Source organism: Stegostoma tigrinum, chromosome 25 (assembly GCF_030684315.1).
Source record: "Stegostoma tigrinum isolate sSteTig4 chromosome 25, sSteTig4.hap1, whole genome shotgun sequence".
NCBI lineage: Eukaryota > Metazoa > Chordata > Chondrichthyes > Orectolobiformes > Stegostomatidae > Stegostoma > Stegostoma tigrinum.
Window position 1 is genome coordinate 37,549,532 of NC_081378.1, and position 23,952 is coordinate 37,573,483.

Genomic DNA, 23,952 nt, shown 5'->3' on the forward strand with positions numbered 1-23,952 from the left:
TCTGATCGAGCTTCATTCGACCCTCTGCAAAATCTCAGATAGATATCTACGGGGAGTGATATCATATCCCTCTGCTGTCTGGGAACTTGGGAAACAAGATGATTATTGACACTGATTCTACGATAGTGTGTCGAAAGAAGCCATTACTGACCTGATGTGGAGCGAGTTGTCGACACGGGTGTCGTAGGTTTTGATGTTGTGCTGACTCCTGTGGTAGAATATGAAAAATCATCAAATTGTACTGCAGCTTCAAAATCTTCCTATTAGTGAAGAGATTTCTCATTGAATTGTTTTACTGTGTTTTTCTCAAATGTGACTCTGAATTCCAAAGTCTTCAACATTCCAGAATCTCTCCACCAAAAGAGTGTTTATCCAAGAATGAACAAATGGATTGTCATTGCTAGAAAACAGAATGTGTGGAAAGTGCTCTGCTGGGAACGGAGTCACTGGTCTTTAATTTTAGTGAGCGTCACTCACCAATTGTAGTGGTTTCCGGAAAAACGGTGGAGATGGTTGTTCCTTTTGATGAAATTGTCACTCCTGAAGTAAAAAATGAAAGCAATGATTTTTATTGACCACCAGTTTCACACTTTCCATTTGAGACTATTGCAAGGAAATTATTTGATAGGAACCAGAGTATTAGGAATGAAGGATGCATGACTTTATTGCACCTTTGTAAATGTTGATGCCGCCAATTGGAAGCCTTAACTCATGTTCTCACTTTGTTCCTTTCAGATTGAACGTGAATAGAACTTTGTGATCGCACCCATGTGCAAAATGGTGACATAATGTGCTGTAAGTCAACTGCTATGATTAGTTTTCTAATACTTAGATTAAAATTGCAGCTGCTGTAATTGGCTGTGTTACATGCTGGCTGGAAATGTATTCTCGAATTCAGCAAAAATGCTCGTGCGCTCTGTGCCTCTTGTTTTGAATGTATTCCGACAGATATGTGAAAAACGGAAATCCCCAAATTAAGTGCCTTTTTTTGAAAGAAACTCGGGTTCAATGATATTCCCGTTTCCTTTTTCTGTGATGCAGCTACCAAGAAAAGAATAGTAGGTTCAGAGGTGCTGAACTGAGAAGTGATGTGCACACTTTCGAACCGTGCAGAAGGCATAACACGGGATGAGAGTAGCAGAAACCTGAATTTGAGCAAAGTACGCTGTTGTGCTCGTGTTTGTCCGTAGAGGATCTCACTCACCCGTTGTTGTGGTTTCGGCAATAAATGTTGTAGAGGTTGTTCCTTTCGAACCTGTCACCATGGAGATGAGAATGTGAATCAAAATAATTGATTTTTTAACGTTAAATATTATAGGTTTGAAAATATCACCAAAATGTATTGCATGAAAATTTTAGCATGAGTAAACAGGGAATGATTACTTTGGGTGCAGTAAAATTAATACTTTGAACTAATTCTTCTTAATTTGCATCAAAAAATGAAAACAGATGGGAAAGAGAACATGAGCCAAAAGTGTTGCGGTTTTTCAAAAACAATTTCTCGTCAAGAAAGAAAACCTTTGACAAGATATGATAATGATTGTGACCTCCACAAACATGGACATCACATTTTTGCTCATGACCATGAGTTTTCTTTAAACTTATTGAGCATGATACAAGGAATTAGTTTCTGAAACTCCTGACTCTGGTAACATTAGACAGAATATCGACCAGGAGTTAAATATCGCTTTTCAACATTGGAGTGTTATTGCAACAAAATGAATTTTGATCTTGCCGCTGTACTGATCTTTAAAATAGCCATTACTGACCTGGTGTGGAGCCAGGTGATGTTTCCTTCACTGTTGTCGTCACCTCTAATGAAAAAAGGGGACGTATCATGAAATTCGTGACTAGATTTACAAAACACCTACTTATTTTTGAGTTTCGCCATCATATCGCTGTCAGGATGAATGACGTTTGAACGTTTAAGTTGGGCCCGACAAAACCAAAGCTGAAGAATCTCTTCAGCTATGAATAAACTGACAATGTTTATAAGGTACCTGTACAGATTGTATTGATCAGCTTTCAATAAATTCGTTAAATGGGCTGAATAATTATGACTGTGAAATAATTGAGGTCCAATATCATCGACCAACTGCAACACAATGACTGTCACTTGCCGTGGTACAGTGTAGCTGAGAGAGCCCTCACTCACCCGGTTTGGAGCTGGTTGTGGATCCAGTTGTACTTGGTATCTCTGTTGTTGTGACTCCTTCAACAGTCAAAGAAATTCCAATTAATTTCCCCATAACACATAAAACTTCTAATTGCTGGAGAGTTTTAAACGCCGCCATTACTCAGAAATTTCTACAGAAGTGGCAGAGTTGTGTGAACAGAATTGTTTGCGCATACTACAACTAGTTACCTTTTGTCGTCGTTTCAGCAATAACTGTAGTGCCGGATATTTTCTTTGGTGTCGAGGCCACTTCTGAAGAAGAGAAGGGAAGCAATCAAAGTTATTGAATTCCAAGTTCAAATCTGCAGCATTCAGAACATGAAAAAATGGTGACTTATTTTCACTGGAGCATCAGGGACAGGGAGGTACATTTTACTGAAGCAATAAAGATGAAAGTTGTATTTATCAAAAAATATATCATAGGGAATGGCAAAGTAAGCATTGTCTTCAATTAGAAGAAAAGGTAAACATTTCATGAGTCGAGAAAAAAGGAAAAATTTTTACCCATCCAAGAGTGCAAGAGAGTCATTTTTTAAGAAGAAATGACACTACGTCCATAACATGGTGACAACTAACATCTTCAAATGAAAAATTTACATTTTGTTCCAATATTTGAACAGTGTTTCAAAAGTGACAGGTAAATGTTCTGATCGAGCTTCATTCGACCCTCTGCAAAATCTCAGATAGATATCTACGGGGAGTGATATCATATCCCTCTGCTGTCTGGGAACTTGGGAAACAAGATGATTATTGGCACTGATTCTACGATAGTGTATCGAAAGAAGCCATTACTGACCTGATGTGGAGCGAGTTGTCGACACGGGTGTCGTAGGTTTTGATGTTGTGCTGACTCCTGTGGTAGAATACGAAAAATCATCAAATTGTACTGCAGCTTCAAAATCTTCCTATTCGTGAAGAGGTTTCTCATTGAATTGTTTTACTGTGTTTTTCTCACATGTGACTCTGAATTCCAAAGTCTTCAACATTACAAAATCTCTCCACGAAAAGAGTGTTTCTCCAAGAATGAACAAATGGATTGTCATTGCTAGAAAACAGAATGTGTGGAAAGTGCTCTGCTGGGAACGGAGTAACCGGTCTTTAATTTTAGTGAGCCTCACTCACCAGTTGTAGTGGTTTCCGGAAAAACGGTGGAGATGGTTGTTCCTGTCGATGAAATTGTCACTCCTGAAGAAAAAATGAAAGCAATGATTTTTATTGACCACCAGTTTCACACTTTCCATTTGAGACTATTGCAAGGAAATTATTTGATAGGAACCAGAGTATTAGGAATGAAGGATGCAGGACTTTATTGCACCTTTGTAAATGTTGATGCCGCCAATTGGAAGCCTTAACTCATGTTCTCACTTTGTTTCTTTCAGATTGAACGTGAATAGAACTTTGTGATTGCACCCATGTGCAAAATGGTGACATAATGTGCTGTAAGTCAACTGCTATGATTAGTTTTCTAATACTTAGATTAAAATTGCAGCTGCTGTAATTGGCTGTGTTACATGCTGGCTGGAAATGTATTCTCGAATTCAGCAAAAACGCTCGTGCGCTCTGTGCCTTTTGTTTTGAATGTATTCCGACAGATATGTGTATAACGGAAATCCCCAAATTAAGTGCCTTTTTATGAAAGAAACTCGGGTTCAATGATATTCCCGTTTCCTTTTTCTGTGATGCAGCTACCAAGAAAAGAATAGTAGGTTCAGAGGTGCTGAACTGAGAAGTGATGTGCACACTTTCGAACCGTGCAGAAGGCATAACACGGGCTGAGAGTTGCAGAAACCTGAATTTTGAGAAAAGTACGCTGTTGTGCTCGTGTTTGTCCGTAGAGGATCTCACTCACCCGTTGTTGTGGTTTCGGCAATAAATGTTGTAGAGGTTGTTCCTTTCGAACCTGTCACCATGGAGATGAGAATGTGAATCAAAATAATTGATTTTTTAACGTTAAATATTATAGGTTTGAAAATATCACCAAAATGTATTGCATGAAAATTTTAGCATGAGAAAACAGGGAATGATTACTTTGGGTGCAGTAAAATTAATACTTTGAACTAGTTCTTCTTAATTTGCATCAAAAAATGAAAACAGATGGGAAAGAGAACATGAGCAAAAAGTGTTGCGGTTTTTCAAAAACAATTTCTCGTCAAGAACGAAAACCTTTGACAAGATATGATAATGATTGTGACCTCCACAAACATGGACATCACATTTTTGCTCCTGACCATGAGTTTTCTTTAAACTTATTGAGCATGATACAAGGAATTAGTTTCTGAAACTCCTGACTCTGGTAACATGAGACAGAATATCGACCAGGAGTTAAATATCGCTTTTCAACATTGGAGTGTTATTGCAACAAAATGAATTTTGATCTTGCCGCTGTACTGATCTTTAAAATAGCCATTACTGACCTGGTGTGGAGCCAGGTGATGTTTCCTTCACTGTTGTCGTCACCTCTAATGAAAAAAGGGGACGTATCATGAAATTCGTGACTAGATTTACAAAACACCTACTTATTTTTGAGTTTCGCCATCATATCGCTGTCAGGATGAATGACGTTTGAACGTTTAAGTTGGGCCCGACAAAACCAAAGCTGAAGAATCTCTTCAGCTATGAATAAACTGACAATATTTAGAAGGTAACTGTACAGATTGTATTGATCAGCTTTCAACAAATTCATTCAATGGGCTGAATAATTATGACTGTGAAATAATTGAGGTCCAATATCATCGACCAACTGCAACACAATGACTGTCACTTGCCGTGGTAGAGTGTAGCTGAGAGAGCCCTCACTCACCCGGTTTGGAGCTGGTTGTGGATCCAGTTGTACTTGGTATCTCTGTTGTTGTGACTCCTTCAACAGTCAAAGAAATTCCAATTAATTTCCCCATAACACATAAAACTTCTAATTGCTGGAGAGTTTTAAACGCCATCATTACTCAGAAATTTCTACAGAAGTGGCAGAGTTGTGTGAACAGAATTGTTTGCGCATACTACAACTAGTTACCTTTTGTCGTCGTTTCAGCAATAACTGTAGTGCCGGATATTTTCTTTGGTGTCGAGGCCACTTCTGAAGAAGAGAAGGGAAGCAATCAAAGTTATTGAATTCCAAGTTCAAATCTGCAGCATTCAGAACATGAAAAAGATGGTGACTTATTTTCACTGGAGCATCAGGGACAGGGAGGTACATTTTACTGAATCAATAAAGATGAAAGTTGTATTTATCAAAAAATATATCATAGGGAATGGCAAAGTAAGCATTGTCTTCAATTAGAAGAAAAGGTAAACGTTTCATGAGTCAAGAAAAAAGGAAAAATTTTTACTCATCCAAGAGTGCAAGAGAGTCATTTTTTAGGAAGAAATGACACTACGTCTATAACATGGTGACAACTAACATCTTCAAATGAAAAATTTACATTTTGTTCCAATATTTGAACAGTGTTTCAAAAGTGACAGGTAAATGTTCTGATCGAGCTTCATTCGACCCTCTGCAAAATCTCAGATAGATATCTACGGGGAGTGATATCATATCCCTCTGCTGTCTGGGAACTTGGGAAACAAGATGATTATTGACACTGATTCTACGATAGTGTGTCGAAAGAAGCCATTACTGACCTGATGTGGAGCGAGTTGTCGACACGGGTGTCGTAGGTTTTGATGTTGTGCTGACTCCTGTGGTAGAATATGAAAAATCATCAAATTGTACTGCAGCTTCAAAATCTTCCTATTAGTGAAGAGATTTCTCATTGAATTGTTTTACTGTGTTTTTCTCAAATGTGACTCTGAATTCCAAAGTCTTCAACATTCCAGAATCTCTCCACCAAAAGAGTGTTTATCCAAGAATGAACAAATGGATTGTCATTGCTAGAAAACAGAATGTGTGGAAAGTGCTCTGCTGGGAACGGAGTCACTGGTCTTTAATTTTAGTGAGCGTCACTCACCAATTGTAGTGGTTTCCGGAAAAACGGTGGAGATGGTTGTTCCTTTTGATGAAATTGTCACTCCTGAAGTAAAAAATGAAAGCAATGATTTTTATTGACCACCAGTTTCACACTTTCCATTTGAGACTATTGCAAGGAAATTATTTGATAGGAACCAGAGTATTAGGAATGAAGGATGCATGACTTTATTGCACCTTTGTAAATGTTGATGCCGCCAGTTGGAAGCATTAATTCATGTTCTCACTTTGTTCCTTTTAGGTTGAACGTGAATACAACTTTGTGATCACACCTATGTGCAAAATGGTGACACAATGTGCTGTAAGTCAACTGCTATGATTAGTTTTCTAATACTGAGATTAAAATTGCAGCTGCTGCAATTGGCTGTGTTACATGCTGGCTGGAAATGTATTCTCGAATTCAGCAAAAATGCTCGTGCGCTCTGTGCCTTTTGTTTTGAATGTATTCCGACAGATATGTGTATAACGGAAATCCCCAAATTAAGTGCCTTTTTTTGAAAGAAACTCGGGTTCAATGATATTCCCGTTTCCTTTTTCTGTGATGCAGCTATCAAGAAAGGAATAGTAGGTTCAGAGGTCGTGAACTGAGAAGTGATGTGCACACTTTCGAACCGTGCAGAAGACATAACACAGGGGCTGAGAGGAGCAGAAACCTGAATTTGAGCAAAGTACGCTGTTGTGCTCGTGTTTGTCCGTAGAGGATCTCACTCACCCGTTGTTGTGGTTTCGGCAATAAATGTTGTAGAGGTTGTTCCTTTCGAACCTGTCACCATGGAGATGAGAATGTGAATCAAAATAATTGATTTTTTAACGTTAAATATTATAGGTTTGAAAATATCACCAAAATGTATTGCATGAAAATTTTAGCATGGAAAACAGGGAATGATTACTTTGGGTGCAGTAAAATTAATACTTTGAAATAGTTCTTCTTCAGTTGCATCAAAAAATGAAAACAGATGGGAAAGAGAACATGAGCAAAAAGTGTTGCGGTTTTTCAAAAACAATTTCTCGTCAAGAAAGAAAACCTTTGACAAGATATGATAATGATTGTGACCTCCACAAACATGGACATCACATTTTTGCTCATGACCATGAGTTTTCTTTAAACTTATTGAGCATGATACAAGGAATTAGTTTCTGAAACTCCTGACTCTGGTAACATTAGACAGAATATCGACCAGGAGTTAAATATCGCTTTTCAACATTGGAGTGTTATTGCAACAAAATGAATTTTGATCTTGCCTCTGTACTGATCTTTAAAATAGCCATTACTGACCGGGTGTGGAGCCAGGTGATGTTTCCTTCACTGTTGTCGTCACCTCTAATGAAAAAAGGGGACGTATCATGAAATTCGTGACTAGATTTACGAAACACCTACTTATTTTTGAGTTTCGTCATCATATCGCTGTCAGGATGAATTACGTTTGAACGTTTAAGTTGGGCCCGACAAAACCAAAGCTGAAGAATCTCTTCAGCTATGAATAAACTGACAATCTTTATAAGGTAACTGTACAGATTGTATTGATCAGCTTTCAATAAATTCGTTCAATGGGCTGAATAATTATGACTGTGAAATAATTGAGGTCCAATATCATCGACCAACTGCAACACAATGACTGTCACTTGCCGTGGTACAGTGTAGCTGAGAGAGCCCTCACTCACCTGGTTTGGAGCTGGTTGTGGATCCAGTTGTACTTGGTATCTCTGTTGTTGTGACTCCTTCAACAGTCAAAGAAATTCCAATTAATTTCCCCATAACACATAAAACTTCTAATTGCTGGAGAGTTTTAAACGCCGCCATTACTCAGAAATTTCTACAGAAGTGGCAGAGTTGTGTGAACAGAATTGTTTGCGCATACTACAACTAGTTACCTGTTGTCGTTGTTTCAGCAATAACTGTAGTGCCGGATATTTCCTTTGGTGTCGAGGTCACTTCTGAAGAAGAGAAGGGAAGCAATCAAAGTTATTGAATTCCAAGTTCAAATCTGCAGCATTCAGAACATGAAAAAGATGGTGACTTATTTTCACTGGAGCATCAGGGACAGGGAGGTACAATTTACTGAAGCAATAAAGATGAAAGTTGTATTCATCAAAAAATATGTCATAGGGAATGGCAAAGTGAGCATTGCCTTCAATTAGAAGAAAAGGTAAATATTTCGTAAGTCGAGACAAAAGGAAAAATCTTTACTCATCCAAGAGTGCAAGAGAGTCGTTTTTTTGAAAGAAATGACACTACATCCATAACATGGTGACAACTAACATACTCAAATGAAAAATTTACATTTTGTTCCAATATTTGAACAGTGTTTCAAAAGTGACAGGTAAATGTTCTGATCGAGCTTCATTCGACCCTCTGCAAAATCTCAGATAGATATCTACGGGGAGTGATATCATATCCCTCTACTGTCTGGGAACTTGGGAAACAAGATGATTATTGACACTGATTCTACGATAGTGTATCGAAAGAAGCCATTACTGACCTGATGTGGAGCGAGTTGTCGACACAGGTGTCGTAGGTTTTAATGTTGTGCTGACTCCTGTGGAAGAATATGAAAAATCATCAAATTGTACTGCAGCATGAAAATCTTCCTATTAGTGAAGAGGTTTCTCATTGAATTGTTTTACTGTGTTTTTCTCAAATGTGACTCTGAATTCCAAAGTCTTCAACATTCCAGAATCTCTCCACCAAAAGAGTGTTTCTCCAAGAATGAACAAATGGATTGTCATTGCTAGAAAACAGAATGTGTGGGAAGTGCTCGTCTGGGAGAGAACCTCACTCACCCGTTGTAGTGTTTTCAAGAAAACTTGCCACAGAACCAGAAAGCTGGAACCAGATTGCACTGAAAGATCGTATCGGGATGAAGGGTTATCAACTTGAAATTTTCACTCTATTTCTCTACATAAATGCTACCGAACTATTGAGTATTTCCAACATTTTCTCCTTTTATTTCCATAAGTACCACACTCTTTTTGAATAGTGTGGACATGATGGGTCAAAGGGCCTTTTTCTGTGCTGTGGATCTCTATGATTCTCTGAGTCCACGTTTCAATTTACAAACTGTGATGCAGGGACCTCGCCAAGAGAGTCTGGTACCTTTTATATAACTCCTTTTTGCCAGTGACGTACATGGCACTTGCAGACTGTTACCGTATGTCAATGCCGGTAGTTTTGTGCAACTTCAGCTTGGAGCTGATCATGGTCTGTTCCAATCACTTATTCATTTTTAGGCATCATTCTTCTTTCATTTATGATGCATTCAAATACAAATCTGAAACTTGTAGCTGCACAGTTTGATTTGAAATTCAGCTGGTATGTTTTGCCCACTGTTTACACTCAATATGAAGCAATTCTTCTTTAAGATTCCAGCATTTAGCAATGCCTGATACACTGTAGATCACATTTTAGTTCTTTACAAAAATAAATTTACTTACTTCTACATGTTACAGTTCCATTGTCACATTTACTGTTAAATAAAGGAAAAGATTTTTATTTTTTCAACCCTTTATCCACTTAGTTCTATCAGCAAACAGTCACACTAAAAACCTGGGAATTTCAATAAACCCGCACAACCTTATGGAATTAAAATGGCTTTGTAAATAGATAGTCAATCATGCAATGTACTTGTCTGCTAGTTTATAAACTTAAAAAGGTAAGAAATTGATCATATTTGCTTGAATTCTTACAACAAAAGCAAGGTATGTTTCTTTTATTCGAACTTACACTTTAAAAAAATGAATTGCTGTTATTAGGCTATTTGTAGCTGCTGTTGATTTTATTCCTCGACATTTGATACAAAAGCTGGATTCAAATGCATAAAATTTTATGAAGATCTTCTTTCTCTGGATCATTGAACTATACCTGCCCTGAAGTGAGCCATTTAGAATTTAGGAGTCACATTATTAGCATGGTAACAATATGCTACTGGTTTGTTTCAGTACCCAGAACAAGAGAAGAAACCAGGAAACCTATATCAGCAAGATTGGCCTTCACCGCACGGCTTTCTGGTTTCTGCCAAAGACATGGGATAGAAAGTTGTGGCCTGAGGATTTAGTGTCACACTGTGAAGAACTTAGAATGGATTTCTAAGCCTCAATGAGCAGGTTCTCTCAGTCCCTCTGGGCTGATGGGAGTAATGCTTCTGAGGACCTCTTCTGTTGTAATTCTGTATGGACATCCGATCAAAATTCCTAGGCTGAAATGAAGCATAAATGTCATTTAGCGCCTGTCCCTTCATGCCCAATTCAGCACAGTTCCTGCACTTTTGTAAGTGAACACTCCTCACATCTCTGTGGAAACCCTGGATATCTCAAGGCAACAAGAAGCAGACATGGACCACATGCCAGCTGTTGTACTTTTGAAATGAACAGCTTCTTGTGCACATGGGGGAACCAATAGCATTCACATAAATCATGCTACAAAACTTTGCAGTCAGGACAGAGAAAGCAATGTTTATCCTTTCTAGTCACTAAGTGGTCAACTTAGGGAAAAACTGTGAGACCAATTGCATTGTCATGATCTGGGATTGGTAAAATAAGAAAATAATTGATAGATACTTTACCATTCTTCACAGACATTCCCCATCACTTCACCCGGTTGCAATATCTTCCCATTATGGTAACATGTGCAATCAGCCAACTTAACACATTTCATTAAATTTTCATCCAAATAAGGAGCACTCACTGGACACTTAGCATAACAGCCTGGATTAACAAAAAAAAAGAAATGCTGAGAGCTTATAAATTACACAGTCACTGCTGGACCTATCTACCTATTGTTTACGTTTCAGTATATCCAGGTTCATATTAAGTCTGGCAATTACAAAAAGTTGATTTTTTTCACAATTACTACATACACAAATATAATTGTTCAAAGTGGAAATCTGAATTGTTAAACCTATTGTGTTTTGAACGAATCTAAGTTATTTTGTTTCATAGAAATTGTCAGAAAACCCTTTCAGATCTTAATTAAGTTTTAAAATACAAATGAAAACCATGATAGCATGATAAGAGATAACACGGTGTGGAGCTGGAGGAACACAGCAGGCCAGGCAGCATCAGAGGAGCAGGAAAGCTGAAGCTTCTGGTCATAGCCCCAACATCAACTCTGACACCAGCATCTTCAGTTCTTACTATCTACAGTAGCAAAATGATGTTCAACCCAAGAACTACAAATAAATGTTAAATATCTAAACACAAGAACATGAATAATAAGTTTGATAAAAAGGACAATAATGTTTTTTAAACCTTCAAGTTTTGCAGAGAACTTCTTTCCCACGTAATGGTCTGAACATGTTTTTGTTGTCAATGTTCCACATGGGTGATAATGCCAACTGCATTCTTCAGGAGCGTTATAATAATCACAATACACAGCTGCAAAATAAAAGTCAGTTTGTCATCATAGTTGTTCTGTTTACTCAACTAAAGTAAGTTTATGACAGATTCACAGACGGTGTTGTTTATATTGGGTCACATTAGATAAATGAGGCATAGAAACAAGCCATTGGGCTATAGAAGCAGAGGCTATCCTGTCATTGCTCAAGTTCCTTTTTATTTATCTTCATCTTTTAGACACATCACAAAGTATTTCTCTCCCCTTTAAAATTCTTAATTGATTTTACAACCACAACTGTCTGGATAGTACATTCCATATTCTCAAAGCCCTTGAGTGAAAGAACATTTTTGCATTCTCTTAGTCTGTCCAAGTCATTTTTAATTTTAACCCCTTCATTCCAAATTCCCTAACGAAAAAGTGTGATGTTTTACCCACGTTTTGATTCCCTTTGTTATGTTGACTATCATGGTTGAATCATTCCTATAGTAACCTAGTGTTTGGGCGATGTAACTCAAGTTTACCATCTTTTGGTCCAGGCAACATGCTGATAAATCACACTGAACTTGCCAAAGCTTAATGTATCCTTCCGAACATGGCCACCCATATCTGAATAATAGGACCAAATTCTAACTGCAAGAGATAGTTGGGTTTGGGTCTGATAGTAGTATGTTAAAAGGGCCAGAAATGTGTTTACCAAACAAAACTGGCTTCTCGCCCTTCTGTTCAAGAAGACAGGAGGCCATATTACATCTCCTCACAAGGCTGCGAGCCTCTCTGTCCTACAGGTTTCAAACTTTAACAGCTGAGTTCTGACACCTGCCTCAGTGGTTTCTGGAGGTATGTGCCTTCAGGCTCACACCTTGAGCCAGATGCCACCCAGAGGAACCTCGTTGGCCGGAGACATTTTAACTTCATAAAACTGCCACACCCTTTTGAATTCTCAGTCCTCCTCATCACCTCCAGATCTGAATTCCTCCACTGGATCCCATTCTGCTCCCCCATTCTGAAGCTTTTGATCCCTCCACCAGGAGGCAGCAGCTTTCCACTCGCCAACATCACTAACCCCATGCGCTCAACATAATGATCAAAATAACACTTTCTTGCACTCATTAGCTTTCAAATAATTCTCGTACATCTCACATGGCCACCTCCTATCTATCTCAATTTAAGGCAGCAACCAGTTGGCCTTACCAAAAGTATATTCTGTCCCTACTTTCACTCTCAATTTTTTTTAACTGCATCTTTCAAAACCACACAAATACATGCTAATATAGAAGTGGGACAACATTTATCAGTTCCTAACAATGAAAATACTTACGGCACAAGTCTGGGGTTCTCCAGCGGATACAAGTATCAGCTTTATTGCAAGCTTCAGCATACACTGCTACAGAGGTACAGAAGCCCAGGTATTTCCCTTCCAAATCACAGGCACAAGCCTCCTGGACACAGGCATCATAGAATGGAGTTGGGTCAACCTGGTAAGATTATTATAGACAGAGTTGGAAACTGTGAAAGAGGATTCACTCCACTTATCCGTTACATCAGGTATCATGCTTGATAATAACTTTACCTTTTTATGGCAGCTTTGAAAGACAGTATCCTTGATAACGCTGCACTTCCTTTGAGCCCACGCTGAACAGTAGGGGTTTCTGTCACACGGGGACGTTTGATTCATTGCATTTGAACATGACATTGAGGACTTCCAGCTGTTTCCAAACTCCAATGTGTTTGTCACTAAAGAGTTCCCTTGAGTTGTTAAATCATCTGCAATATCACCATTGAAGTTTCCACACAGACCACATACTTTGTTCTGAAAAAAATGTGTGCTCATATATTAGTTAATCATAATACTTATGTTTAAATTTGTGTCATTATACCACTGAGAAATTTGCAGTATGTAATAGGATGGGACAACTTATAAGTCACTCCCAAGAGATACATGAAACCTGCAGAGTAGCAGCTCCCTGTACCCATTAGCTCCAACCTGAGGGCATTTCGAGACTGGCCCTCTTGCCTCCGATACATGTTGGGTTTCCAACAAACAGCTGATGCTTTCAGGTTCATGGGGAATGGTGGCAGCAGCAGGAAATTGGCCAGTTCCAACACTGGCTTGAATAATAGGACGAGTCTCAAAGCAGCCACCAGCTCCAGGTGTGCAAAGCTCTGTGCCAGAAGGACAAAGGTGGAACACTTGCTTTCATGTTCTATCAGCCAGCCAGCCACAGGCTGATAGTTAAAATTCAGGAAGAATGATTTATTGTATGTAATTCGAATCAAGCACACTGACCGGCAACAGGATTGCTCATGGAACTGAATTTCTACATGGACTAAAACTTCACCAAGAAAATTACATTGACAGAATAACCAATTTAAATCATGTTCAACTGTTTGTCATTCAACTGTCCAAAGACTTTATTGTAACGTTCATGTGTTGCTAGAACCAATAAAAAGTCTTGAAGCATATTTACTTTACTTTAACACATCTGATGGTCCAAATTACAATTCTACATCATAATCTAAAGAGAAACAAGTTGATTAGAATGTTTTCTTGTTTTTTCTAAATCAGTCTGAGTTAAACATTCTGTCATCTTTTTCATTGTAATGGACTAAGGAATAACTGTAATTACAAGGAACGTACCATATTTGTGTCTGCAAAGAAATAAGTCCGCAAAGCTCAAAATCTTTGCTTTTTGGTATTAATTTCTACACAATAAAATATTTCAGGTGAGGAAACATTAACATTTGAAACCATGTGTTTACCTTCCATTTTGGATCCAATGTGATTGAAACTCTTGTTCGTTTGTCCCATATCACAGTGATCCCATTGGAAAATTTAAGGATTAAATAGAGTCCAACAGTGTGAAGTGAATAGGAACTATCTTTACATTGGGTTTGACCAAAAGATTTCTCAGGTCTCGTCATTCGGCCATCATGTAATCTGAATTCTTCACCCTGAAGAAATCCCAACGGTTTAGAATATGTGTAAGAGAACGTATAATCACAATGAACTCATTAGAAATAAAGTCAAATGTTTATCATACAATGTCAGTTAGCATGCATTAATGATTACAGATTGTTGAGCATACAAATTTGGAGCAGAAGTAAGTCATTCAATCCCTCAATTCCTTTTCAGTGTTCAATAAGATTGTGACTGATCTATTGCCTTTAAAATTCCATGTTACCAATCTTCCCGTTCCTAACAAGAATCTATCTAATTTTGCCTTAAAAATATTCAATGACCTTGCCTCTGCCACCTTCTGAGCAAATGAGTTCCTAAGTCAGATAACCCTTTGAGAGAAAATAAAAATTCACCTCTGTCCTAAAAGGGCAGCAGCTAATTTTTAAGAAGTGCCCTCTGTTCTGGATTCACCCTTTTTAATATCCACCTTACATAAGACTCTGAAAGGCCTAGACACTTCAATCATGCCATGAACTGAAAACAGATACCTCAGTTAAAATTCTGATAATCCTTGAACATGTCACTCCATTTTCACAACATGGGACACTCTCCACCAGGATTTGAATTGTGCCACTTCCTCGACTGCATTGATCCTGAAGCAAATCAGAAACAGAATGTGTGTGCTGGTACTCTAATGTCATTTAACAATTAAATTCATTCAATAATTCAGATATTTATATCATACAAAAATGGTGAACGTTACATCATCATCAATGTTTTCACATTTACATTGAAGGTCCTAACTAAATGAAAATAAAATACTAATATAAGCTATTTGTGCAAAATTAAACATCTTCTCTTCAATGATGTACACTTACAGTGATCTACTTGATATCAAGTGCAAATAAAAAATAAATTACTCCAAGTGAAACTGAATTGATCAATTTAATACAGTTTGGATGCCCTGAAACTTTATAAAATCTCTACACATAATCAAGGAATAAATAAGTTCTTGTTAGGTCCAATTTTCAAGGAGAAAACTCAAAAAAATGCCCTTTCCAATGTTAGAGAGTATGACCAAAACTTATTCCATAAAATATGGATTCTGTAAACATTTAAAGTCCACTGCTGGTAATTAGCAATAGCAATGGTCTAGAATTTGTGATTATAATGGTGATAACGCTGATAGCGTCAGTGTCATTATAAATATCAAACTGACTGCAAAGTCTGGACTCAGCACATACAGAGTGAAAACACAGAAATCTTAAGCTTACTGCAATAATTCTTTGACAGAGTGTGATATTGAAGTCTCCACCAAAAACAATCTGTGAAATCAATTAACTGGACCAGTCACACAAATCCTGTGACTACAAATTCATTCAGAAACTGGGAATTTTACGACGGATAACAGATCTCCTGACTCCCCAGATTTAGTCTGACATATTGAAGGCACAAGACTAGAGTGTGATGGAGTACCATCCATCAATTATGGAGCCAGAAGACATAGCAAGATCTTGAAAGAATATTTTACATCTGAATTCGCTATGGAGAAGGATGATGTAGATATCGAAATTGGGGACAGGGCCTGTCAGATACTTAAATGAATTAACATTGAGAGACAGAGGTCTTAATGGTTTCAGCCAGCTTGAAAGTGAATGAATCCCCAGGGCCAGATAAGATGTATCCCAGGTTGCTGTGGGAGACAAGGAAGGAGATTGCAGTGACTCTGATGTTAATTTTCAAATCCTCACTGGCCGCAGAGGGGTAACAAATGCTAATAACACAATTAGAATAGATGGACATTTGATGAGAGGCATGGGCATGATGGGCTGAAGGACCTCTTCCCTCACTGCAAAAACTTTACAATCCTATGATTGCCCACTTGCCTGGATTAGTGTAGCACCAATAAAATGCAAGAAACACAGCATCATCCAGGAAAAAGTAGTCCACATGACTGGTATCTCACCCACTACTTTACATATTCACTTTCTACACCATCAATACTTAATCGTCACAAATATCTATCACTTAAAAGAACAAAAGCAGCAGGTACATGGGAACCAGCAAATTCCCCTTCCCATCACGCACTATCCTAACTTAGAAATATTTCACAATTCCTTCATTGTTGTTGGGTCACAAGTTTGGATCTCCCTTCCAAATCCTCTCTGAGTGTACGTGTGTCAAATGGACAGCAGCAGTTCAGAAAGCAGCTCTCCACCAACGTCTTAAGGGCAATTGGTGATGGGCAATAAATGCTTGCATTGCCAGTGCTGCCCATGTACCATGAAAATAATGATAAAAAAGAGCCTTTATATTTTTATCCTTATATTTTTGTCATTGTTAAAGTAAACCACTTAATAATGATACTAAAATTGCATGTAATGTTCTAAATAATGAAATTAAATCCTTTAAGGTTTTATATCCTTGGACAAATGAGGATGCCTCAACTGGCCAGTATAGAAATGTGCACATCTAGTGTAATGCTAATCCTTACAGAACAAATGGTTTCCTGGTCATTTGTCTGATCTGGCCTTTCGCTGCACAAGAACATATATACCTCATTCCTACTGTAACATACCTCAACCAAAACATATTCGCAATTGCCGTCGTAGAGATATCTTTTTCCATCAAAGGTTACATAGTGGCCATCTCCATGAACTAGGCATTCCTTTGGACAAAGATTTTTGGTGCATTCCCAGGATCCAGCCTTGCACGTGCTGCAATATAAAAGACACACTTGGAGAACTGCTCAAGGTTCTGGCCTCAATATTGAGCAGACATTGAAGACTTTGGGATTCTTGTCCTTGGTGAAATGAAGGCTAAGAAAAGATTTGATAGAGGTTTCCAAAATCATGAGTGAGCAGTATACAGTAGACTGGGAGAAAAAGGAAACAGAACAAGAGGGTAGATGTGACGTGATGTACAAACTAAACTAATGAAAAAAACTTTTTCACACAAGCAGAATGGTATCAGATGCACTGCCTGGAATTGTGGTGGAGGCAGTTTCAATTGAGGCATTCAAGAGAGTATTGGATGATTATTTGGATGGAAATGGTGTACAGGGATATAGGGAAAAGGCAGGGGTTTAACATGAGGTATTCAGGTGCAATGGGCCGAAAGGCCTCCTTTTATACTGTAACAATTCTGCGAGCCTAATAGCTTTAGGGATACTGACACCAAGAAATACACAAACAAAACTTACACGGCTGATAATCAGAACTGAGAGATTAAAACTAGAGAAAATTCAATAGCTGAGGTCTTTTTCCTCTAGAAAAGTGAAAAGGCTAAAGAATGGTCCCACTGAGATTTTTAAATTTAAGATGGATGATTCCATTTGTGGGGAGTCATAATCTGGGATAAAAAGCAATTGGATAATTCCTAATCAATCCAATAGGAAATACAGGAGAAATTTTGGTATGCACAATGTGGTGGAATTTGAAACTTTCTTTTAAATGAAACGATTTATAGAAATAGCACAGATAGAATGAGATGAAGTAGGATGGGAGAAAGCTAACTGCTGAGGCCCAGAGTTTCATACTGATGAGAAACTGTGTGTCCTGGTGAAAATCCCAGAAAGTCAGGGGTCCCAGTCGTGAAAGTGTCATGTTTGATTTTTGCAGGGATAGATTTGGGGATGGTCACACATGCATGGTTCACAGATGTATCTGGAAGTTTAAAGGATTTGCTGCCTTCATTTAAATTGGGCTTGGTAACCTGACTGTCTGGAACCCACAGTATGCAGACTAGACTGGGTGAAAGCATGTCTAGTTCAGCAAATTTGTTTTGGAGAGTCAGAGTAGCCCTTTGGAGATGAGAGATACTTGTGGATGTGCTCCCAGGACTGTCCGGAGTGGGGGCGGTGCAGTCAGGTCCCTTAGAAAGAGTCATGTGTCCTTGGCCAGAATTGACTAGGGGAGGGCTGGGAACTATTTGGAACTGTTAAAAGGTAGACAAGCATATGCTAAAGCAAAAATGCATAGACCCAACGGAATCGTCAAATTATCAAGCATCTGTAAAACTTTCAAGGGAGGGTTGGGAGAGGGATGGATCATATTTTATCATGAGATGGAACTAAGTTGGCATATGTGCCATACAGAACCAGGGTGGTGTAGACAGGGGCACAGGTAAGCATTGAGGATATAAAGGGGCAGTGTGGTGAATGCAGGAGTATGAAGGCCTATGGCTGAAGGCCACGCATATGAAGTGGCATACATTGTCAAGAATGGAGAATGCAGTGTGTGGGGTGAATGTAGAAGGTATGTGTCCAATTGTTTTATTAAACTTCAGTATCATGCTGGTTCACGGAGACAAGCCTTGCACTCAGCAGTCATTTACAACCAAGGGATCCTAGTCAGGTTTGCAGAGTCAGGAAATGACCCTGTCTGTGCTCCCAACCTACAAATGAAAATGATGGCCTCACACATTCTAGTTAGAATAATTGTCTTGTGTCTGCACTGCAAGCTGTATTTAAGAACGTTATGTAATATAATGCAAAATGAAAGCACTTTGTTTGTTTAGTGATGCTAGTTCTATGTTCTTCCAGCTGTTGAATCTCACCATTTATTGCAATTCTTTCGGATGGTGCTTCCTGCAGCATAGGTTTCTCCTCCAAATGGACAAGTACATTGCTCTGGAGGAATGCATCTTCCATTGTCATCTGCCACAAGATTATCAGGGCAGACACAGCCTGGAACACAGTAACTATTCAAGTTCTGTCAATGAAAGAAATTAATTTTGTCAAGAACTCAGACCAAAACCTCTCAAAATATATTAATAAGATAGTCTAGACCTTAACTTTTCCTTATTTTAAAGTTAAGTGGAAGGCATTATGCTCCAGATGCAACTTGATTGGTTAAACTATCAGTCCTGAAACAAAATACACTTTATTCATACACTGTAATTAAAGTACAGATAAAAACAAAAATAAATGAACTGGTTTAACTGTATCTTTATCGAGATGTATAGCAAAATAGTAGATATATTAACTAATATTGATAAACTACACCAATATTGTAACATCCCATAAAAACACCCTTGGCAAATGCAATTCAGTAAAATATACTGTCTAACATGCAACTGTGGTGGCAGGAAGAGAACCTCAGCTTTTAGCTGTAACAGAGAGAGGAATAAGAGCTTTTCCAACCAGCTTCAACTCCCAGCAACTGGTACTGAAGGCTGAAGCTAAAAATCCTGGTTCTGTGGGAGCTTGACCCCACCCATTCAGGCTGCCTCTATTGTTCTAACTTAAAAATAAACAAGGTCTCACAAGCTGTTTACTGAATTGGCTTTGGGGCAGATTGCTTGGTGCTTCTGCCTCAACGTTTCTTCACAAAAAAGACGTGGTCAAAGTACACCTCTTAAAGCCATAGTATTATCACTACTCCTTTCAACTTCATGTTAAATCTGCTTAGATGGAAGCAATGTAGATTTGCAAAATACTGAAGTCTTTGGTTTTAGATAGCAATCCTCAGTCAGAGGTGAATTATTATAGGATTTGTAGAACAGCTTCCTTCACAATTTATATATTGCACACGGTCCATTACTTTGAGAGCATCAATGGGCCAGATAGTGATTAATATTGCATTTGAATTCATGGTGAAGGAAAACATGGAGCAGTGAGAGATATTTAAGTAATTTATTGTGTTTATTATTAGCAGTTTGGTGTAACTCCATATAGAAAATTGCAAGAATGTGTGAAAGGTGTTGAATAGATTAATGGTACTTACACATTGCTTATTATAGCCTCTACATGTCTTTGCACACAACTTATCCACAGTTCTGCAGTCAAAATATATTTTGCCACCCTGGCATACTAGAAAAGAAAAAAAAATCCAAATCTTTGTTTAAAAATGAACATCCAATTTAATTGAAAGTTAATGTCCATTCATATTGATGACACTGGAAATGTAGAAGCTATTCCTCACCTGGACTGGTGGTTGTGGAAACCGTCGAACACTGAAGATTGCCATTTTCACAAATGCTGAATGTCATAACAAAGTTATATTTTTAGACACATTTTAATTATTTTGTTCATCGTTTAAAAAAAAAACATATTAATTCATGGTCAGCACTGATTCTCCAACCCAAACAGGCCTGGAGAAAGGTGTGGCAGGCTGCCTTCTCAAACCATTCAGATCCATAACCCAACACACACTTTTTCACTAATGATCTTCTCTTGTAGCTATAGTACTTAGATGGTTCATTCATTTCTGTTTTTAGTCAACAGTAACCTCCTGGCTGTTGATTTCAGGCGATTCAGTGATGATAATGTCATTGAATTTCAAGGAGAGATGGTTAACCTCTTGATGGTTGGAGATGATCATTGCCTGGCACTTGTGTGGAACAAATGCTACTTGCCACATATCAGCTGAAACCTGGATGGTCCAGGTTTGGCTGCATTTGGACACAAGCTGCTTTAGTCACTGAAGAGGGACAAATAGTGCTGAAAATTGTGGAGTCATTAGGAAACATTCCTATTTTTGACCTTATGATGGAGGGAAGGTCATTGTTAGAGTAGCTGAACATGGTTTAACCATGGATATTAACCTGAGGAACTCTTATTGTACACACAATCAATCTGGGCATTTTTCAAAATTGCCATACAGGTGCTTGTGTTCTAGTTATACTGGAACAGTTTGGCAAGAGTTGCAGTGAGTTCTGGAGCACAAGTCGCCAGTATTATAGCCAGAATATTATCAGGGCCCAAAGACTTTGCAGCATTCAGTGCATTCAACCATTATCACATAGAGTGAATCAAATTGATTGAATTTCCCCTTTATTGAGGGCATAGGGATATTTGCACAGATTCCTTTTAGTTGTTTCATTGTTGACCAGCATTCACATCTGGAAATGACAGGATTGCAGGATACAGTGAAAACACTTACCAGGTTTGACCATTGAGAGTCATACTTTGTCCTTTTTTGATAACTGTATCACCCATATAGCAGGAGCAGTCTGATTTATCAATACATTCTCCAGAGTTATCCATGTATTTCCCCTCAGGACAGCCACAGCCAAAAACTGGTACGTCCTCAACATCACAGGTATAATCATAACGGGATAATGATCGACAGGTGCGGTTACAGGTCTTCATGTTATCCACAAAAACCTGGGTGCTGGGACATGGCTTACCTGGATGGAGAAGCAATACAAATTATTACAAAATAGAGAAACACCTTAGATTCTAATAAAGTGTATAATACTCTAAGCCTCAATAAATATATATCACTTTAAATGGTCCTAAACAGCATGAGAATAGATAAATAATGGAATGCAGTGAAATAAGTGTTAAAACCACACAATACTAAAATTTATCACCTCCCATAAATCCATTTTGCTTTAAATGAAACCCCATCAAGAATTGTTTTTTTTCTTTCCCCAGACATAACTTTAACTCCTGTAAGTTTATGACAAGAAAATAATGTGCCAACTGATCCCAGATTTGATCAGCTAATATCTTTATATTTTGCCTTGTTGTTTTGCTCGCAGGCATCCATGTTATCACTTGTTTCAATTAAATCTGGATTTTTGAGCTGGCATCAGCACCAAAGGAACATCAAACTATTGGATCGTGTTAAAAACACATCTAGTTCACTCAGAGATAGTAGGAACGGCAGATGCTGGAGAATCGGAGATAACAAGGCATAGAGCTGGACGAATACAGCAGGCCAGGCAGCATCAGAGGAGCAGAAGGATCCAGACCCAAAAAGTCAGCTTTCCTGCTCCTCTGATGCTGCCTGGCCTCCTGTGTTCATCCAGCTCTACGCTTTGTTACTTCTAGTTCACTCATATCTTTTACCGAAGGAAATCTGTCATCTTTAATTACCTTAACCTATACATGGCTTCTGATCTGCATGAATGTAGTTAGCTTCTGCATCTGAAATGGCCTAACAAATTTAGTTTGTTCAAGAAAGATACTGCCCCCACTATCTCAGGGGGCAATTAGGGATGGACAATACATGTTGGCTTTCCCAGTGATGCACTCATCCCAAGAATACATTTTTTGAAAATCTATTTTCATGAGCAAGCACGATGTGTGGTTTATGTTGTATCAGAAATAATGGGAACTGCAGATGCTGGAGAATCTGAGATAACAAAGTGTGAAGCTGGATGAACACAGCAGGCCAAGCAGCATCTCAGGAGCACAAAAGCTGACGTTTCGGGCCTAGACCCTTCATCAGAGAGGGGGATGGGGTGAGGGTTCTAGAATAAATAGGGAGAGAGGAGGAGGCAGACCGAAGATGGAGAGAAAAGAAGATAGGTGGAGAGGAGAGTATAGGTGGGGAGGTAGGGAGGGGATAGGTCAGTCCAGGGAAGATGGACAGGTCAAGGAGGTGGGATGAGGTTAGTAGGTAGGAAATGGAGGTGCGGCTTGGGGTGGGAGGAAGGGGTAGGTGAGAGGAAGAACAGGTTAGGGAGGCAGAGACAGGCTGGGCTGGTTTTGGGATGCGGTGGGGGAGGGGAAGAGCTGGGCTGGTTGTGTGGTGCAGTGGGGGGAGGGGATGAACTGGGCTGGTTTAGGGATGCAGTAGGGGAAGGGGAGATCTTGAAACTGGTGAAGTCCACATTGATACCATATGGCTGCAGGGTTCCCAAGCGGAATATGAGTTGCTGATCTTGCAACCTTCGGGTGGCATCATTGTGGCAGTGCAGGAGGCCCATGATGGACATGTCATCTAGAGAATGGGAGGGGGAGTGGAAATGGTTTGCGACTGGGAGGTGCAGTTGTTTATTGTGAACCGAGCGGAGGTGTTCTGCAAAGCGGTCCCCAAGCCTCCGCTTGGTTTCCCCAATGTAGAGGTGTGGCTCCCTCCCTGCAGCCCAATGGTATCATTGTGGACTTCACCAGCTTCAAAATCTTCCCCTCCCCCCACTGCAACCCAAAACCAGCCCAGCTCTTCCCCTCCCCCCACTGCAACCCAAAACCAGCCCAGCTCGTCCCCGCCTCCCTAACCTGTTCTTCCTCTCACCCATCCCTTCCTCCCACCCCAAGCCGCACCTCCATCTCCTACCTACTAACCTCATCCCACCTCCTTGACCTGTCCGTCTTCCCTGGACTGACCTATCCCCTCCCTACCTCCCCACCTATACTCTCTCCACCTATCTTCTTTTCTCTCCATCTTCGGTCCGCCTTCCCCCTCTCTCCCTATTTATTCCAGAAATCTCTCCCCATCCCCGTCTCTGATGAAGGGCCTAGGCCCAAAACGTCAGCTTTTGTGCCCCTGAGATGCTGCTTGGTCTGCTGTGTTCATCCAGCTTCACACTTTGTTATCATGTATGGCTTATGTACTCATTTTGGCTAATTTAGAGTCATAGAGTATATATCTCTAATGGGTGGACACTTGTGATAAAGAAGTAAGGATTCATGACCTTAACACTTTTTCTTTGATGCACAGAACCTAACTAGATTACGGTACTTAAAGCTGTTATATTTATTTATCTGTTGAAGATTTTTAAAAATTGGTAACAGTTTATCTCCAAATTTGAGCTCTACCTATGTTGTTGAATGCACACTGAATTCCTTGAACAAATTTAACCAATTGAATAAAAAAATGAGAAATTGCATGGTTTTTGAGCTGGAACAC

At 39.0% G+C, this 23,952-nt stretch overlaps 1 protein-coding gene across 1 annotated transcript in view; it reads right to left on the reverse strand.

Annotated features, from left to right (window-relative positions):
• LOC125463424 (mucin-19-like) overlaps positions 1 to 23,952 on the reverse strand; it is a 114,809-nt gene that overhangs the window by 57,059 nt on the left and 33,798 nt on the right. The window contains exons 19-45 of the mRNA XM_059654772.1: positions 21,253 to 21,499; positions 20,293 to 20,348; positions 20,095 to 20,180; positions 18,926 to 19,080; positions 16,947 to 17,085; positions 14,917 to 15,021; positions 14,230 to 14,421; positions 13,040 to 13,279; positions 12,788 to 12,944; positions 11,382 to 11,507; positions 10,697 to 10,838; positions 9,570 to 9,601; positions 8,618 to 8,674; positions 8,010 to 8,072; positions 7,800 to 7,856; positions 7,414 to 7,458; positions 6,850 to 6,900; positions 6,121 to 6,183; positions 5,795 to 5,851; positions 5,187 to 5,249; positions 4,977 to 5,033; positions 3,299 to 3,361; positions 2,973 to 3,029; positions 2,366 to 2,428; positions 2,156 to 2,212; positions 478 to 540; positions 152 to 208 (exon numbers count right to left, since the gene is read on the reverse strand). Of these exons, the coding sequence (XP_059510755.1) occupies positions 152 to 208; positions 478 to 540; positions 2,156 to 2,212; positions 2,366 to 2,428; positions 2,973 to 3,029; positions 3,299 to 3,361; positions 4,977 to 5,033; positions 5,187 to 5,249; positions 5,795 to 5,851; positions 6,121 to 6,183; positions 6,850 to 6,900; positions 7,414 to 7,458; positions 7,800 to 7,856; positions 8,010 to 8,072; positions 8,618 to 8,674; positions 9,570 to 9,601; positions 10,697 to 10,838; positions 11,382 to 11,507; positions 12,788 to 12,944; positions 13,040 to 13,279; positions 14,230 to 14,421; positions 14,917 to 15,021; positions 16,947 to 17,085; positions 18,926 to 19,080; positions 20,095 to 20,180; positions 20,293 to 20,348; positions 21,253 to 21,499 (2,550 nt within the window). The remainder of the gene's footprint in view (positions 1 to 151; positions 209 to 477; positions 541 to 2,155; positions 2,213 to 2,365; positions 2,429 to 2,972; positions 3,030 to 3,298; positions 3,362 to 4,976; positions 5,034 to 5,186; positions 5,250 to 5,794; positions 5,852 to 6,120; positions 6,184 to 6,849; positions 6,901 to 7,413; positions 7,459 to 7,799; positions 7,857 to 8,009; positions 8,073 to 8,617; positions 8,675 to 9,569; positions 9,602 to 10,696; positions 10,839 to 11,381; positions 11,508 to 12,787; positions 12,945 to 13,039; positions 13,280 to 14,229; positions 14,422 to 14,916; positions 15,022 to 16,946; positions 17,086 to 18,925; positions 19,081 to 20,094; positions 20,181 to 20,292; positions 20,349 to 21,252; positions 21,500 to 23,952) is intronic.